Source organism: Neohortaea acidophila (genome assembly GCF_010093505.1).
Source record: "Neohortaea acidophila strain CBS 113389 unplaced genomic scaffold BDY17scaffold_11, whole genome shotgun sequence".
NCBI lineage: Eukaryota > Fungi > Ascomycota > Dothideomycetes > Mycosphaerellales > Teratosphaeriaceae > Neohortaea > Neohortaea acidophila.
The window spans coordinates 750233-765672 of record NW_022985520.1 but is presented as its reverse complement, the minus strand read 5'-3'; the positions used below and the strand labels follow the sequence as shown (position 1 = coordinate 765672).

At 58.8% G+C, this 15440-nt stretch overlaps 8 protein-coding genes across 8 annotated transcripts; 2 read left to right on the top strand and 6 right to left on the bottom strand.

Moving 5' to 3' along the window:
* The first annotated feature begins 1672 nt into the window (after positions 1-1672).
* Positions 1673-2829, top strand: BDY17DRAFT_43220 (uncharacterized protein). The gene has a single exon (XM_033738384.1). It carries the CDS (start codon positions 1802-1804, stop codon positions 2585-2587), a length of 786 nt encoding a protein of 261 aa, XP_033586251.1. The 5' UTR covers positions 1673-1801; the 3' UTR covers positions 2588-2829.
* A 540-nt stretch (positions 2830-3369) lies between these two features.
* Positions 3370-5507, top strand: BDY17DRAFT_43276 (putative zinc finger motif, C2HC5-type-domain-containing protein). Its single transcript, XM_033738387.1, has 3 exons — positions 3370-3522; positions 3580-5089; positions 5296-5507. Exons 2-3 carry the CDS (start codon positions 3629-3631, stop codon positions 5308-5310), a joined length of 1476 nt encoding a protein of 491 aa, XP_033586250.1. The 5' UTR covers positions 3370-3522; positions 3580-3628; the 3' UTR covers positions 5311-5507.
* On the bottom strand, positions 5453-6867 carry BDY17DRAFT_304415 (S-adenosyl-L-methionine-dependent methyltransferase). The gene is made up of 3 exons (XM_033734725.1): positions 6608-6867; positions 5789-6548; positions 5453-5704 (listed from the first exon to the last, which is right to left on the bottom strand). The coding sequence occupies exons 1-3, from the start codon at positions 6643-6645 to the stop codon at positions 5618-5620; spliced, it is 885 nt and encodes a 294-aa protein (XP_033586249.1). The 5' UTR covers positions 6646-6867; the 3' UTR covers positions 5453-5617.
* Position 6868: 1 nt separating this feature from the next.
* On the bottom strand, positions 6869-9251 carry BDY17DRAFT_304413 (signal peptide peptidase-domain-containing protein). The gene has a single exon (XM_033734724.1). The coding sequence runs from the start codon at positions 9131-9133 to the stop codon at positions 7211-7213; it is 1923 nt and encodes a 640-aa protein (XP_033586248.1). The 5' UTR covers positions 9134-9251; the 3' UTR covers positions 6869-7210.
* Positions 9252-9427: 176 nt separating this feature from the next.
* Positions 9428-10631, bottom strand: BDY17DRAFT_257188 (Alpha/Beta hydrolase protein; the record flags this gene model as incomplete). The annotated part of the gene is made up of 2 exons (XM_033731664.1): positions 9428-9946; positions 9999-10631. 2 exons carry the CDS (start codon positions 10629-10631, stop codon positions 9428-9430), a joined length of 1152 nt encoding a protein of 383 aa, XP_033586247.1.
* A 639-nt stretch (positions 10632-11270) lies between these two features.
* Positions 11271-11465, bottom strand: BDY17DRAFT_256973 (uncharacterized protein; the record flags this gene model as incomplete). The annotated part of the gene is made up of 1 exon (XM_033731648.1): positions 11271-11465. The coding sequence occupies one exon, from the start codon at positions 11463-11465 to the stop codon at positions 11271-11273; it is 195 nt and encodes a 64-aa protein (XP_033586246.1).
* Positions 11466-11989: 524 nt separating this feature from the next.
* BDY17DRAFT_304411 (uncharacterized protein) lies at positions 11990-13161 on the bottom strand. Its single transcript, XM_033734723.1, has one exon. The coding sequence runs from the start codon at positions 13142-13144 to the stop codon at positions 12284-12286; it is 861 nt and encodes a 286-aa protein (XP_033586245.1). The 5' UTR covers positions 13145-13161; the 3' UTR covers positions 11990-12283.
* Positions 13162-14368: 1207 nt separating this feature from the next.
* On the bottom strand, positions 14369-15439 carry BDY17DRAFT_341286 (ribosomal protein S5 domain 2-type protein; the record flags this gene model as incomplete). The annotated part of the gene is made up of 2 exons (XM_033737991.1): positions 14476-15439; positions 14369-14393 (listed from the first exon to the last, which is right to left on the bottom strand). Exons 1-2 carry the CDS (start codon positions 15417-15419, stop codon positions 14369-14371), a joined length of 969 nt encoding a protein of 322 aa, XP_033586244.1. The 5' UTR covers positions 15420-15439.
* Position 15440: the final 1 nt, after the last annotated feature.

Genomic DNA, 15440 nt, shown 5'->3' with positions numbered 1-15440 from the left:
CAATCGGCTGATTTCATTGCCAAGCAACTGACCAATTCAGCAGCGCCGCACTCTTCAGCCCGACTGTCCCCAGCTGTCCCTCGCAGCGCAACCCACCCTGCACAAGGCGAGGGAGGGAGGGAGGTTTTTAAGGTTCGCGCCGTGCAAGGGTTTTGGGGTGCTGGGAGCAGCGACTAGGGCAAGGAGACTCGGACCGTCGCCTGTGTGCAGGGAATTTCTCCTCCCGCAGGCGCTAGCTGCAGAAAAGGCTCCGATCGACAACCCTGACTCCCCAGACGGTGGTTCGTGGTTCGCGAGGGCCAAGGCCAGCAGGGCGGTGGGTGTGTTTCACGCCGAGCCGCGGCAGCACGCGGCCGATCGCCGTTGGGTCGAGTGCTTCACTTTGCTGGTTCTTGGGTCAGAGCGGCGGGACCGTGCACTCGTTCGCCCACTCGCCCACGCATCCACGTTGCCGCGGCCGGGGCCCAGTGCAAGGGCTCGGAGAGGGAGGGAGGGAAAGGGAGGGAAGAGGAAGGGAAGGGAAGGGGAGGGAAGGGCCGCGCTCGCTGGTCCACTGCCCACGCACTCGCACACGCGCCAGCAACCTGGGGGCCCGCCCCGACGCTGTGGCGACTTAAAGTGCCCGGCCGACCCCGCTTCCGCACTTTCCTTTCTGTCGGTGCCCTTTCGAACATTTCCCACGGCCTTCTCCCGCTTCGCTGCAGCGCGTCAAGCCCACTTCGCACCGCGCCGCCTCGTCGTTGCACACCCGCCGCTACACCACGCACACCACTGCCGCTGCTGTGCGCGTCGTCGACCCACAACATCCATCACCACCATCTGCAGCATCAGCATCAGCATCCTCGCTGCCGCCGCGCCAGCTCGTTGATTAGCGTTCTGCCCCCTTCGGTGCCCCGCCGTCGCGCTGCGTTTGCTACTGCGCCGGGCTGCACGCCTCCGCTGCTCGCCACACTCGGCCCGCGCCTTATTGTTTGTGCGACGCGCATCGAATCTGCACGCTTCTGCATTGCCTTGCGCGCGCGCGCGCCTCCTCACCCCCTCCCATCTTCCCCGCCGCCAACCTCTCGCCGGGGCCACTCACCGCGCAAGCAGAAGGTTTGGTCGCACGCGCTTTGTCATCACCGCTTCACTCGCCTACCAGACGTTTGTGGGTCTACTGCGACAGTCAACACCACCACCGACACCAATCCCCGCAACTGACGCACCTCGACGCGACAGGCGTTGCTCACTCCATTCAATGTATCCGAATCAACCGCCTCCGAGTGGAGGGCAAGGCTGGTCGCCGCAACCGCCGAACGGACAATACACGCCAAGACAAAATGTAAGTGTCGCTCCTGCCTTGCACTTGCTGCCCTGCCCTGCCGCGCCAAGCAGCTGTGATGATATCTACGCTTCCCAGTCCGCTTTTTGCCTTTCGCAATTTCCCCTTCTGCCTTTCCCATCTCCCCCAGCCAGCATCCTGCGCGCAAAAAAGCACCGGCAGACATGGGCTCCATCATCGATCCCTCGCTCGCCGCCGCCGACCACCTGCCCGCTGACATGAACGGCGCGTCCCAGATCCCACCCATCTCCCAGGCGGTCGCGCAAGGTCCCGTCATGCAAACCCTGCAACCCCAACATCCAGACCAGTACCGCGCGCTGCCTCCGCCGCAACCCATGTATGGCGCTCCACCCGGATACCAGCAACCCCCGATGGGCTACGCGCCCCAACAACCCGCCCCCCGCCAACGCACTGCAATAGCCTGTCGATACTGCCGACGCCGCAAGGTAGGTGTTGTGGTGGTGGTGGATTCGCCAGGCCATGTGGAGCCACATTACTGACGCGTGGCAGATTCGCTGCTCCGGCTTCGACACATCAGAAGACGGCCGCTGCACCAACTGCGCCCGCTTCTCTCAGGAATGCATCTTCACCCCCGTCTCCGCCCAGACGCAAGCCTTCGTCCCCGCGCACACCGTCTGGCGTGGCCAGAATCCGCCGCAGGGTGCACCACAGCTGTACGGCGCGTACGGCCAGCCTCTTCCGCAGCACGGCGACCGAAACAACCCATACCCTCCTCCGCAGCAGCCCGGCCAGTACCCGCCGCCGCCCCAGGGCTACCAACAGCCACCCATGTACGGGCAGTCGCCGCAGCAAGGACAGGCGCAGACTGGGCAGAAGCGCGGAACGGAGGAACCACACACACCCACTCTTCCCCCGCCCAATCCCGGTGCTCAGGCGCAGATTGGGTACGGGTATCCCGATCCTAATGGTGCGTCGCCTTCTTTTCTTCCTCCTCCCATCTCTTTCCAGTGTGCACACGCCTACGACCACACCAACCCTGCTTGGCCACTAGCCAGCACATACCCGTACGAGGCGTCGCGCGCATCCTCTTCGCCGCAAAAGCTTGTGCAAGAACTGCAGCAGCGGGAGACGGAGTGGCAGTGGGCGTCGCCCAACTTGCGCCCGTCTGGCAACGATCCGCGACAGAGCATCAAGACCGAACAGCCTGTCGGGTCGGTCGCTGCACCCGTGCCGAGCAATGTGAAGCAAGAGGAGCGCACGTCGACCGACACGAGTATGGTGCATGCTCTGAACCGTGGTCGTTGACATCATCTGCCTTTTCTTTCTCTCTTGCATGTCCAGAAAGCTGACTTCCCAACCAGCAGACCCGGCCAACACGAACGCGCCCGAGCGGATTTCGACAAAGACGCACGGGGTGGATGCGGGGGTGCAGACGGACGAGGCGCTTCTCACGCCCAAAGAGCGGGACTCTTAGGTGCGGTAATGGTTGACGATGGCATGGGCGGGAGCGGTGGAGTGTGCGAGTACGGAGGATCGACAGCGTGTTTCCTTTTCGTTCCGATGGGCGGTGTTCGTCGCTTTCTTCTGGCTGGTGCAGGAGGGAAGGGTAGCTTTTTATAATGCTCGGTCGGCGGGTCGGGTGTGGGATTAGCGACTGTCATTACTGGGGCGGTGTCGAGGGATGGGAAGGCGGAGGGCGGAGGGCGGCTTCTTGATCATCTCTGTTGCTCCATCCTGCAGCGAGTAGCGTATATTCCGTGTCTGTACTCTTACCTGCTTCGCCCATGTGATGAATCTACCCACACTCACCGTCTTTCCGCGCCGTCTTGCAATTGCACCGTCGCAATTGCGCAGCCATGCAGTGACCAGCAAGCCGCGCACCATCGAAGTTCGCCATCTCGCGACGTTTCGCCAATGCAGCGTCGCTTGTTCGTCACATCCTACCACCCCACCGCTGATGGATGCATGGAATGTCACAAAAGGAAGAAGAGTTGCAGAAAAGCGCGGACGTCGAAATAAAGAGCGCTTCTTCCCTTCCACCTGCGGTCCGCGTCCGTCTTCCCTCCCGCTCCCACAGGCGATTGCGGTGCGCTGCCGCCGCCGCCGCCGTCCTGCCTGTCTCGCGAAAGCCCATCGGTTCGGGCCTTAGCCGTCGCTCGCTGCTCTCTGACTCTTCGACTGACGGGCGGGCGGTCTTCCCGCTTAATGACGCCGTCTGTCGCGGGCGGGACAATTTGCAGGTGTGCGACAGTTCTCTTTCGGAGTGGTTGAGGTGCTTTACTGACGACGTTTTGCAGACGACGGTGAGCTTATAACTACGACACCGCGAAGACTCGCACGGCAGGCATGGCTGCTTCCACCACGGTGCTGGAACAGTGGGCTCTGCCGCAGCTGCAACCGCTGCTCCCGCTAGATGACGAGAGTCTGAGGCAGGTCGTGCAGTATGCTGCTTCGCTCCCCAAGCCCGAGGCGGCGGAGCATTTGAAGGGCATTCTGGGCGACGGGGCTAGGGCGCTGGAATTCATTTCCAGCTTTAACATGCGGAGGGGGAATGCGGCTACTTCTGCGAATGCGCCGGCAGTGACGGCGAGTTCTAGTGCTGGGGGAGCATCGGGTGTGCCCCCGGCGAGAGGGACGGGAGGTGCGAAGAAACGGAAGAAGAATATTCATGAGTTGCCGGCGAGGCGCGTGGAGGGGTCTGGCGATGTGAGCGGCGCGTATATCAAGAGTCGCGAGGATGAGGAGTATATCCCGCGGGCGTCGTCTCGGCCAGAGCAGCAGCAGAATGCAAGGCCGACACACAAGGATACCATGGCGCAGAATCTGGCCCTGCGGGGAGGAGGCAAGGCGACACCGGATGCCACGCAGCTACCTCTCGTCACCGACTCCGCCGCCTTAACCACCCAACCCATCACAGCGAAGCCGCCTCCTTCAGCAGCAGGCGCCCTGGTATCGGATGCCTTGGCTCCGCGCAGCAAAACCTCCTCCCGCAACGCCTCACCTTCGCCAGCAAAAGCCAAAGTGAACATCACAGGCGGCACAGCCATGCACGGCGCCTCCTCCGCCCTCTCCGACCTGGACTCCGCCATCCGCAGCCTCGAAATCCAAACCAACCCCTCCCTCGCCTCCTCCGACCCTGCAACTGCCGCAGCCGACAAAGCGAAAAGAAAGTGCAACTGCATGGCAACCCGCCACCCCTTGCTCGACGTCGCGCCCAACTGCCTCAACTGCGGCAAAGTCATCTGCGTCAAAGAAGGCCTAGGGCCCTGCACCTTCTGCTCCACCCCGCTGCTAAGCGCCGACGAAATCGCCAAAGTCCTGCGCGTCCTCAAAGACGAGCGCGGCGAAGAGCGGCAAAAAGCCAACAACGCCGCGCACAGAAAAGCAGACGTCGCCGCAGGCGGGAAAGCGCGCGCCTTCACCGGCCGCGAATTCCTCGCCGCCCAGCAACAGCAACAACACTCCTCCGCAACCGCAAGCCCCCTCTCCTCCCACCCCGCCACCCCGACCCCCACCTCCTCAGACGACGAAGGCACCGCCAAAGCAAAAGCCCACCGCGACAAGCTGCTCGCTTTTCAAGCGCAGAATGCGCGCCGCACGCAGATCCACGACGAGGCGGCGGATTTCGACGTCCCGGCGGGGGGAACGAGTATGTGGGCTTCGCCTGCCGAGCGCGCGAAGCAGTTGAAGAGGCAGCAGCGCGTGCTGAGGGAGATGGAGTGGAATGCGCGGCCGGAGTGGGAGAAGCGGCGCGTGGTGGCTTCTATTGATTTGAGTGGGAAGAGGGTTGTGAGGCGGATGGCGGAGGTTGAGAGGCCTGATTCTGGGGGTGAGGAGGAGGTGCCGGAGGAAGTGGGTGTTGGGGAGGGGCAGGAGAGGGGTGGTGGAGGCGGGGCGTTCGGGCGGAATCCGCTTGCTAAGGGGTTGATCAAGCCCAAGGCGAGGGAAGGAGCGGATGGGAAGGGCAAGGAAAGGGAGGATGGGCGGGGGAAGGAGAGGAGCATGTGGCGAAGGGTACAGATGGATGAGGACGACAATGAGCAGTGGATCCTCGATGGAGGCTTGTATGGCGGTGAGACGGGCGATAGAGTCCTGGGCGCCGAGGAGCCTGCTTGTGGATGATATGACATCAACAAGGTAGATACCCTGACGATAAATCAAGATCTGACTATGCCATTGACGCCATCCCTCTTGCTTCGGTCCGCGAACGGGATATCTACACCCATCTTCACAGATAACAACAAGCAGAATATACACCAGGAACCCACAGGCAGCTCGTGGGAAACGCCCATGCCGTCAAATTACTTCTAACCCCGACACACACTCTGCCACCCCTCATTTGAACTTGTCGTTGAACTCGCGATGCCACGTATCGCTCTGCGCCACGTTCGTCTGCCCAGTGAACCCAAGCTGCTGCGGGACCTAGAAGACAGCAGTCAGCAAACCAAAATCGAAAGAAGCCACATTCTTGCCACCGCAGGGAAAGCGCCGCACGGAACAACCTACCGGCCGCTTAGGTTCAATGCGCATCTGCTCGCTAGCGGTGATTTGATACTGCGTCAACCAATTCGAAAACTTGCCCCACGCCGTCGGCGGCGCGAGCGCCTTGGTGACGAACATCTTGCGCTTGCGCGTGCCGTGCTGCAGCTGCATGACGGCCTCCTCGTCCACCACGCTGAAGCTGAATTTTTCCAGTTTCGCGAGGTCGTGTAAGCGCAGCAAATTCGAGCGCTGGAAGCCAGCGTGCTTGATTGTGCCATTTGCGCCGTCTTCGGCTTCGTTTTCGAAGGGCAGGAAGTCGATGATCATGAGGACGCCGCGGCCGGCTTTCAGCCGCTCGGACAGGCGCTGGATGGCGAGGACCGGGTTCTCGAAGTGGTGGAAACCCAGCCCGACGACGATGACGTCGAAGTTGTAGAACTCGGCCGTGTTCAGCTCGGCGGGGACTTCGTCGGCGAACAAATCGCCCGCGACCGCGCGCACCTGTTCCGGCTGCAGACCTGCCGACGCGGCCTCTTGATTGTACAGCTGCACCATGTTAGGGCTGATGTCGACGCCGATCACCTTGGTCACGAGCGGGCCGTAGGCCTTGGTGACGGAGCCCGTGCCGCAGGCGTAGTCGAGGAGCTTGACTTCGCGGCCGCCAATCTCGCCGGGCTCGTGCCATCGGACGCCCGCCCAGTCTTTGCGCTCGAGGAGGGCGGTGCCGATTTGGGCGGAGAGGTCTTTCATCCACGGCTTTTCATCGTACGTGGCGGCCGCGTTGCTGTGGGTGGTGCTGTTAGTTGAGATGTATTTAGGGTGATAGGGGGTAGATGAACGGACTTGAAATGCTCCTTGTTGGCTTCTGTAAAGGTCGTCATCTTGGGTGTACACCGCCTCTGCCGGCCTGCGTCCGGGAGGAGTAAGAGGACAGTCCGGATTGCCGGGGGGAAGGTCGAACCCAGTCACGATCGATATGCAATCGATAGATGCTAGGGATATACAGCCGAGAACGGTTAGAAATGCGCCGATGCCTTTGAATGCTCGGATTGTTGGAGGCGAAAGGAGATGGCGGAGGGAGGTGTGGTATGTGGTGTGGGGAGATGGAGAGTTGCGGCTCCGGCCGTTGCGGGGAGGCGGTGGCGGATCGACATGGCGCCGCGTCCCATTCGAGCGGGCGCCGCGCCATCCTCCGAACTACATCTCTCCTCCATGCTTACAATATCGCTTTCATCTCATCACTGACGCACGATGGATACAGACACCACGGTGTATCGATCGGTGTCTGACGATTCATCTATCTCATGCCTAATCTGATAACATATGCACGTCCGATTGTCCGGATCAGATCTCAACTCCAAGTCGTTCGCTAGAAACAGAACCACCGTTGCCATACAGTAAAGTTCATCAAAACGTCCTTCTTGTGCGTTCCCAAGTCAATGCAACTCAGCGCCTCCGAGAAGACGCCGCTCTCGTACTCCGAGCCCGAAGCCGTGGCGTTTCCTCAACGCCGGTGTTCTGAACCTCCGGAGAAGACACAACGTCGCCGCCGGGAGATCTTGCCGCCCGTCTCGGGGAAGCCTCCGCAAGACCATCGTCGTATGCGACCGAGCGGCCTCGACGCCTACTCGAGGCTTTCGCCGAAGCACGAGGATCCTGGCGGGAGATGGAGAAGGAAAAGAAGACGCCTTCTTTCTCCTTCTCTTCCTTCTCGTTCGACGTTTTGTTCTTCTCCTTCTCAGATTCAGAAGACTTCTCGCCCTCTTTCGCTTTCTTCCCCTTCTCATCATCATCCGCCCTCCACAGCTCCCACCAAAGCCTCTCAAAGAGTCCCCGAGGCTGCTTCTCCTCCTTGACCTCCTCTTCTACCTTATCTTTCCCCTCCTCGCTCCGTTCCTCCACCTGCACGGCGTTGACAGCTTCACTGAAACTACACATCTCGTGCAACTCACCCCTCACCAAAGCCGTGCCCCACAAACTGATCAGCACGCCCGGCACGAGATATAGCAGCGCTGGCTGTCCGTGGTGGTAAATCGTCATGATGAGGACGGTGGTGATCATGCCAACGACATAGCCAACAACGGAAGCGGTGAAGTACGGCTTCGGAAAGGAGGTCCGGAGTTGATCGGGCAATGGCGAGGAGGAGAAGAGCAAACCCGAAGTCCAGAACCTGTCGCCCCAGCGGCCCGTAACGGGAACGTACGGCGCTTTTCTCCTCTCTTCCGCGGTTTTGCTGGCTTTGCGGGAAGGAGACTGAGCAGCGCTGTGGCTGCGGGATTTCTTCTGCTTCTTCAAGTAGAACATGTACAGGTCGAAGCGAAGAGCCAGCCCAATCATGATGCCGGGAATGACGATATCGCCGAGCCCAAGCATGCTAAAGTTCTTGGTAGGAGGCTCGCCTGGTATCTCACTCGGCTCATCCGGCCGGGGAAAGACCATTTTGATGGGCTGGTCGAGATTCGTGGCGACGGCGATCATGAGGGGTGTGAAGAAGACGGCCCAGATGTCGTAGAAGAAAAGGGCGCTGAGGATGAGGCTGCCTGTTGCGAAGGTGGTGGGAGACAGCAGCTGGAGGGCTGAGTAGGAGACTGCGAAGCCTTGGACATTGGTTAGGAACCAGGGTTTGGCGACGGTGTTGACGTAGACGATGGTGGCTGCGCCGGCGAAGGCGGAGGCGAGGTTGATGATGGTTACGTTGATGTTCATGTCGATAATGGTCTTCACGTAGGCTTTGATCGTGAGCTTCTGCTTCAAGATGCGCCGAACCGTCCAGAGGATACCATCCAAACGCAAGGCTGAGGCGAGAGACCCTAATGCACCCGGTAGGGGCGAACTCCTCGTTTCAGGAGCAGCATTGCTCTCATCCTGACGAACAACCCTACGCTCCCTGGAGTTCACCTTATACAACGATCCCTTGTGACAATAGTACGTCGGAAACACAAACCCCACACCCAAATTCGCCGCATCGTTCACCAACTGCCCCACGCTGAAAACACCCACGCCAGCAAAGTAATACCCCATGATCAAATTGACGACATCAGCCCCGTACTTCTTGATAAGGAAGTAGAGCACAGTCAGAGTGATACCCGCCGTTACTGGCAAGATGATGGCATCGGTATTGCTGAGGCCCTCCATCTTCTGCACCTTGTCTTCATCTACATCGTCGTCGTCGGAATCGGTTGCTTTCTTCGTCTTTCTCGGGGCTTTTGCCGCGGACGAGGGTCGGGATAGGGAGGCGTGCGCGCCGGCGTAGATTGGGAAGAGGGCGGAGAGGATGAGGTGCAGGTACATGGGGAGGAGGGGACGGACACCGTGGAAGTGGAGGGCGGCTTTGGCGAGGAGATGGGAGAGGTGGTCGGGGGATGACATTTTTGTTGATGAGGGAGGTAGTGCGGAATCAGATTTGTGACCTATCGGGACAGTATTTTATGCCGTCAAGGAGCGAATAGCCAGGCGAGCGCCATCGCAAAGCGCGCAGTGATGTGTGAGGTGTCTTCCAACAAATGTTCTCGCCTTGCATTAGTGGAAAAGCACTAGAGTCTAAGTCGTCGGCCCGTCCCGTTAGGGAAGCGCCGCCTCCACCTCCACCAAATGAGATCTCCACGACCCCGACAACAGTCTGTAATGCCAATCACTCCATGGCGAAGATGCTCACGCCTGCTCTCACCTGACTTTGCGTCGCCATTCGCGTAACTCTGCAACAAACATGTCCGGCACCTCCCACGCCGCAAAGTGGCCACCTCGAGCCGTCTCATTCCAATGCACGATATTCTTGTAGTACCGTTCGCACCATTCCTTCGGTGCATAGCAATTATCGCCGCCGAACCAACTCACGCCAACCGGTAAGTCTATCGCCCACGCGGTCGAGGCGATTTTGCGCTCCCAATAATAACGAGCGGACGAGGTGCCGGAATTGGACAGCCAGTACAGCATGATGGTGTCGAGCATCTCGTCTTTGCTAAACACCGCTTCGACCTTGCCGTCGTGATGAGACCAGTCTCTGTACTTTTCGTACATCCAGGCGGCTTGTGCGACCGGGGAGTCTGCAAGGCCGTAGCCGAGGGTTTGCGGTCTCGTGGACTGCTGTAAGGAGTACCCGCGGTGCCCGATATCACGTAGCCCTTCGAAATACATGGCTCGTTCCTCGCCCATTCTGTTGTCAATTGGCGTCTGGATTTCTTTCTGCAAAGGATATCAACACATGTCTTGCAGAGATGGGTGAGAGGCAGGTTACCTTGGGTTCGAAGAAGATGGAGTTGAAGTGAACGCTCTTCAATCCCTTCGGTGCGTGATGGCCCAGGCTTGCGGCTACATAAGCTCCCCAATCGCCGCCTTGAGCCACCCATCCGCCGTCTGCATAGCCCAGACGCTCCATCAACTCTGCCCATGCACGCCCGGTGCGTTGATAATCCCATCCAGTCTCCGTCGGCTTTCCAGAAAAGGCATACCCGGGAAGTGCTGGGACGACAAGGTGAAAGGCATCGGCAGGAGAGCCGCCGTGAGATTCCGGGTCGACAAGCTTGGGAATCACATGTCTGAATTCCAAGATTGAGCCAGGCCAGCCATGGGTGATGAGAAGAGGTAGAGCATCCTCGTGCTTTGACCGAATGTGCAGAAAGTAAAACTCGACCCCATCGATGGTCGTGGTGAACTGCGGATACGAATTCAGCAGCGCCTCGCATCGCCGCCAATCGTACTCTGTCTGCCAGTACGTGCAGAGGTCTTGAATTGCCGCGAGCGGAACACCTTGAGACGAATCGGGGACTGTCTCCTTGTCCGGCCAGCGGGTTAGACGAAGACGCGTTTGCAAGTCGTCGAGAGCGGATTGGGGGATGGAGAGCTGGAATGGGTGAATAGTGGACGCCATCGTTTAAAAGGAATATTCGTAGAGATTCGGAAACCAACCCAGCTTGTAAGGCTACTTTTCGTCCTCGATGAAGGAGAATACTGCTAAGGACATCACCACAACGCTCCCCAAGTGCGAGGAAGATCAACTACTTGTAGTGATACAAAAGTGGACACCGCTTTGCGGAGGAGAGCTTGAGGTCAGGTGAAGAGGGCACGGAGGGTTAAGGGATCTTCCAGCGCTGACACGCTTACAAATCGCTATGGATCTATCATGGTATTAATAATCTTCTATTCCCTTACGAAATGAGAGGCCATCCTGGACAGTAGTATAGGCAGGTGCCAATCATTCTCTCCTTGACGCATAAGGCATGGTCTGATGTCAAAATCGAGAAGAAGGCCAATGGCGTTTGTGCATCGCCCAGGCTCACTGGCTTTCACTATGCTGCTTTTCCCATGCTCGACAACATAACAAATGATATTAAGATCTAAATAGACCGTCCCAGCACATCCCACACTTTTCCTTGCGAGCCAAATAGCAGCCACACAGGGCGTCGCCTCTGAAGCCAAACAGGCAGAGATCCAGGGTATACGTTTCATCTCATCCCATCACCTCCCCCAAGTCCATCCCCGTCCCCATTTCCCTCACCCACCCCTTCCCTCACCGATACCTGCCCATCCGCTCATTCTTCGCAATCAAATACCACGCATGCACCACGCCCGGCAGCCAGCCGAGAATCGTCAGGCCGATGTTGATGATAAAGTCGCCGCCGCAGCCGCATTTGAGGAGGACGGCGAGGGGCGGCACGAAGATGGCGAGGAAGTAGAGGCAGACGTCGGTGCCGGAGGAGGGCATGGTGGCTGCGTGTGGTGTGTTTGCGGGTGGCTTCTCCTCTGTACTGTTTGGTCGTGTATATTGCCCGGTTCGCGCTCTCCGCCTCTTTCTGCAGTTTGATGTAATTGGACGAATGCTCGTGCTCTTCCGGCAAGGACTTGCTGAATTCGCTGCTGCTACCGCTTGATGCTGCGGTGAAGATGCTGTATTCGTCGAAGCAGAACCCCGCCGTGAACCAGCCAACAACGAACCGTCGACTCGTGCGTGCGCGTCTCTTCCCGAAGTCAATTTCTCGTTCGACGGTAAAGGGCAGGAGGCAGGCGGTATTAGGGCTTCTCAGATCCCACAGAGTGCTTTCGGCGAGACGTGAACGGATGAAAAAGGAATGAGCGACAGGAGTGAGGCGCGTCGTTGGCACAAAAAACCATAACTCCCTACCAAGACGCGGATGACGTTGTCGCTTTGACTTTCTTCCCGCGGAGGCGGGCGAATTCTCGCGCCATGACTCGAGGCATTGAGCGCTTGGGATCGTGCTTGCCATCCGTCATAATTCATTTACATGTACTTGACGACGATTTTGCTCCTTTAGTAGAGGCTGGTGAAGCAGCGAGCGCAGACAGACGTCATCAGAAGCACCCGTCCATGCCTTATTACTCGGACGGAGCGGGCTCAAGACGCCATTCAAACGGATCAAAGCTTTGTATGTAACAATACATTCCCGTGACATATGGGTATCACTCACCTTTCTAAACTCCTCCACCACCCTAAAATCAATCAAAACCCGACTCCCAGTTCCCGGTACAACCCCGACTACACTTAGAGACACGCTTCACAGAACCTCAAACTCCAGCAACACCAAACTCCTGCCAAAACGCCTCGTGATCGTAGCAATTGGGCATCGGCATACCATCGCCGTCGTAGAACAATTCGGGCCTTGTACTCGGTCGTCTGATGTTGGGTGTCGGTGCATCGTTGTAATAAGGAGCATGCAGTTTGTGAGACGACATGTTCTCGATGGGATATGGCGGCCGTTGCATCCGCGTGAACATTGGGTTCGATGGCGCCGGCGGCGTACTTCTGTGCTGCTCGTACGGTAAGTACGAGTAGGTGGCGTCGACTGGCTGATGTTGTTGTTGTTGTTGTTGTCGAGTCCAGCTTACACCGTATTCTTGCGGCCTCTCTATCCCGACATCCCTGGCGTGCGAACGAGATTGTTGCCAGACGCAATCACAATCGAGCAACGGGGCCGACACAAGACTCTGGAATTGCTGGTCTTGTTGCCATTCACGGCCGTGAACGGCCGGCAGCTTCCCAGCCTTGCAGGAACGACTCGCATTCTCGTCAGTCTTTTGACACCGTCTCCGAGTGACTGGTGTCGTTGTTGGCAAGTCCGACTGACTTTTTCGATGGCGGTGCAGAGCAGCGGTGCAATGGGCGCAGAGTTCGATCTCCGAACTGGCGTTCTGCTTTTGGCTCGCGCGGAGCACGCAATCCGCGCACGGCACGTTCGTCGACGGAGGTCGACCGCGGGCACGAGGGGCTTTTGCAATGCGCGAAGATGCCGCGGTCATGATTGTGTTTCTTGCGTTGGGGATCGAGTTTGGACGGCGAAAGTGAGAAAGAGAGCAATGAGAGGGGTGAATGGCAGTAGCGAGAAGAAGGGGAATGAGAAGGGGAATAAGAAGGATCAACTCAGACATTACTCGCGGCCTGGCGAGCTAGGTTGCTGAGAAACGCATGTACGAAGTGTGTGTCCAATATAGCCTTGGGGCCCCGGAGCGTGTCCACAATAGCCTTAGGGCCTACGCCTTCAATGACCAAGAATGGGGAGGAAAGCTTGCTAAGCCGACAGCGCCAAGGCGTGAGCCGGCAGTCCACTGCGCACGACGAGGGGCTGAAACGCGGCGCCAGACGGCGCTCGAAGCATGGCGGGCGTCATCAGGCAGAGGCGTGAGGTGAGCCAACACTGAGTAAGGAAGCAGCAACAATCTCGATAGACGCTCGCACACCGACAAACGAGAAAGTATCCCGGCCTTGCCGAACATCTTGCATGCCCTGCCTGGCCCGATTTCGTGCCGATCCTTCGCCTGCGCAGCCAGCAGGCCCGCCAAATTACCGCTTGCGGTGACGGGAGGTGGAGACGGCGGTCGGGCACTAGGACTGCGCATCACACGGCTGAAGCTTGGCCTACGCCCTTGACAGTGTTGCGCATTAAGAACCCCAAGGCCGCACGAGGGCCGTAGGGCTGAGGCTTGCTTGCTCGAAGCGGCAAGTTCATGCTGCCATTTGCAGTAACGCGGATTGCATTTACGAGCGGGGAGAGAGTTGAGATTGGTTTGCTTTGCATTGCTGTCCGCATCCAATCCCACTTCCCAGGATGCCCGGTCTCGTGATCGGGCTATCAGCTCGCCATTCATCAGCATACACGTGGCATGGGCCTGCAGTTAGCGGTTGCTAACTCCGTTGGAGGCACGGTACCTGGCGGTATGAAGAGGACGAGATGCAGCGCCCAATCATTGTAACCAGGATACAAATCGCAGCTGAAGCCGCAGAGACCTCTATCAATTGGCAATGTTGCGACAGCGATCGACAGACGTGGTTGTTACGACGACGCTCCCCTGCCGGACTTCACCGCTCCATTAGCGGTTAGGATGTTGTTACCGCCTTCCCGGTGTTAACGTGGCAATTCGTCCGCTATGGCCGTTGCCAGAGCTCGAGGTTTATGGTGGGAGTCGTCATCGAGCCAATCGTTGCATTTGCTGTGCATTTGAGTGCATGGGTAAATGCAAGGACCGAGCGGTTCCGTCCGCAGACCCTGTCTTGAGTCGGCGATTGAGCTTTTGATGAGCTGGCCCATACGCTCGTTGGTGATACGATTCCAAAGTGTTCCGTGATGTGCCATGGCCTCCATGCTGCCTGATGAGTCAGGGCGCAGAGTATTCGATAGGCCTGCCGTGGACAGCCGGCACATCATCGTGCATTCAAGATGCCTCCAGTCTCTTTCCACCTCTCCTCTCCCAGCCGCACACACTCCGCAACACCCGCCTCCCCAATCACCGAGCCCCCAGACTTCTCCAGACTCAGAAGCGTCGCCGTAGCCCCATCACCCGTAGCCGCAATGACCACCGTCATGGCTTCCTCACAAACACCCTCCTCCGCACCATCCGGATCCGCCAGCACCCAACTCTCCGCCTCAGCCCTATCCTTCAAAGGCGAAGCAGTAGAGAACACAGCAAATGTAGAAGCAACAGGCAGACAATTGAGCTTCAACGACTTCGCCTCCGCCAATCGCGACGAACACAGAATCCGTTCCTGATCCGCATCCCACCACGCCCGCGGCAACACCGTATCGCGAAACGCAGCCATGACCGCCAACCACACCGTGTCAGACGCATTGCCGTCCAAGCAAATGCACAGAATGTCAATGTACAGCACCCAATACCCCTTGACCACCACCCTCGGCTCGGCGTCCGGCACCTCTTCGTCCTCGGGCTGCAGCTCAGTATGCCGAATCGCCAAAGTCGACACGTCGAGAATGCGGGAATTGAGCAGCGTAGACCAGACGCGGTAGGAAAGAGATTGCGCCAGCGTCCCGGGCGGATTACCAGGCAAATGCGACGGGGAGCAGCCGGTGCTCAACTCCACATTTGGCACGAGAAGGCCCAGTTCCTCCACCAGGTCGTCGGGATGGATGTCCTCGCTCGGCGGGTGCGGGATGTCTGATGCTCGGAGCAGCTCGGCGCGCACGCCGCAGACGACGGCGGTGTCGCCTGCTCGCACTACTGCAGAGCCATTGCTGTGTGTGAGGGAGCCGGTGTTGACGGTGGGAGTGCGGAATTCGTGCGGGAGACGGCCGTTTGGTCGGGTGGGCTGGGCTTGCTTGAGATGTGCGTGCAAGAAGGGGCCCGGTGTGAGTTTTGCAAAGGTGTCCCGTGATAGGGAGAGGCCTGGTGATTGGTTTGCGCCGTTGGCCATGCTTGGTTATGTTGGATGTCA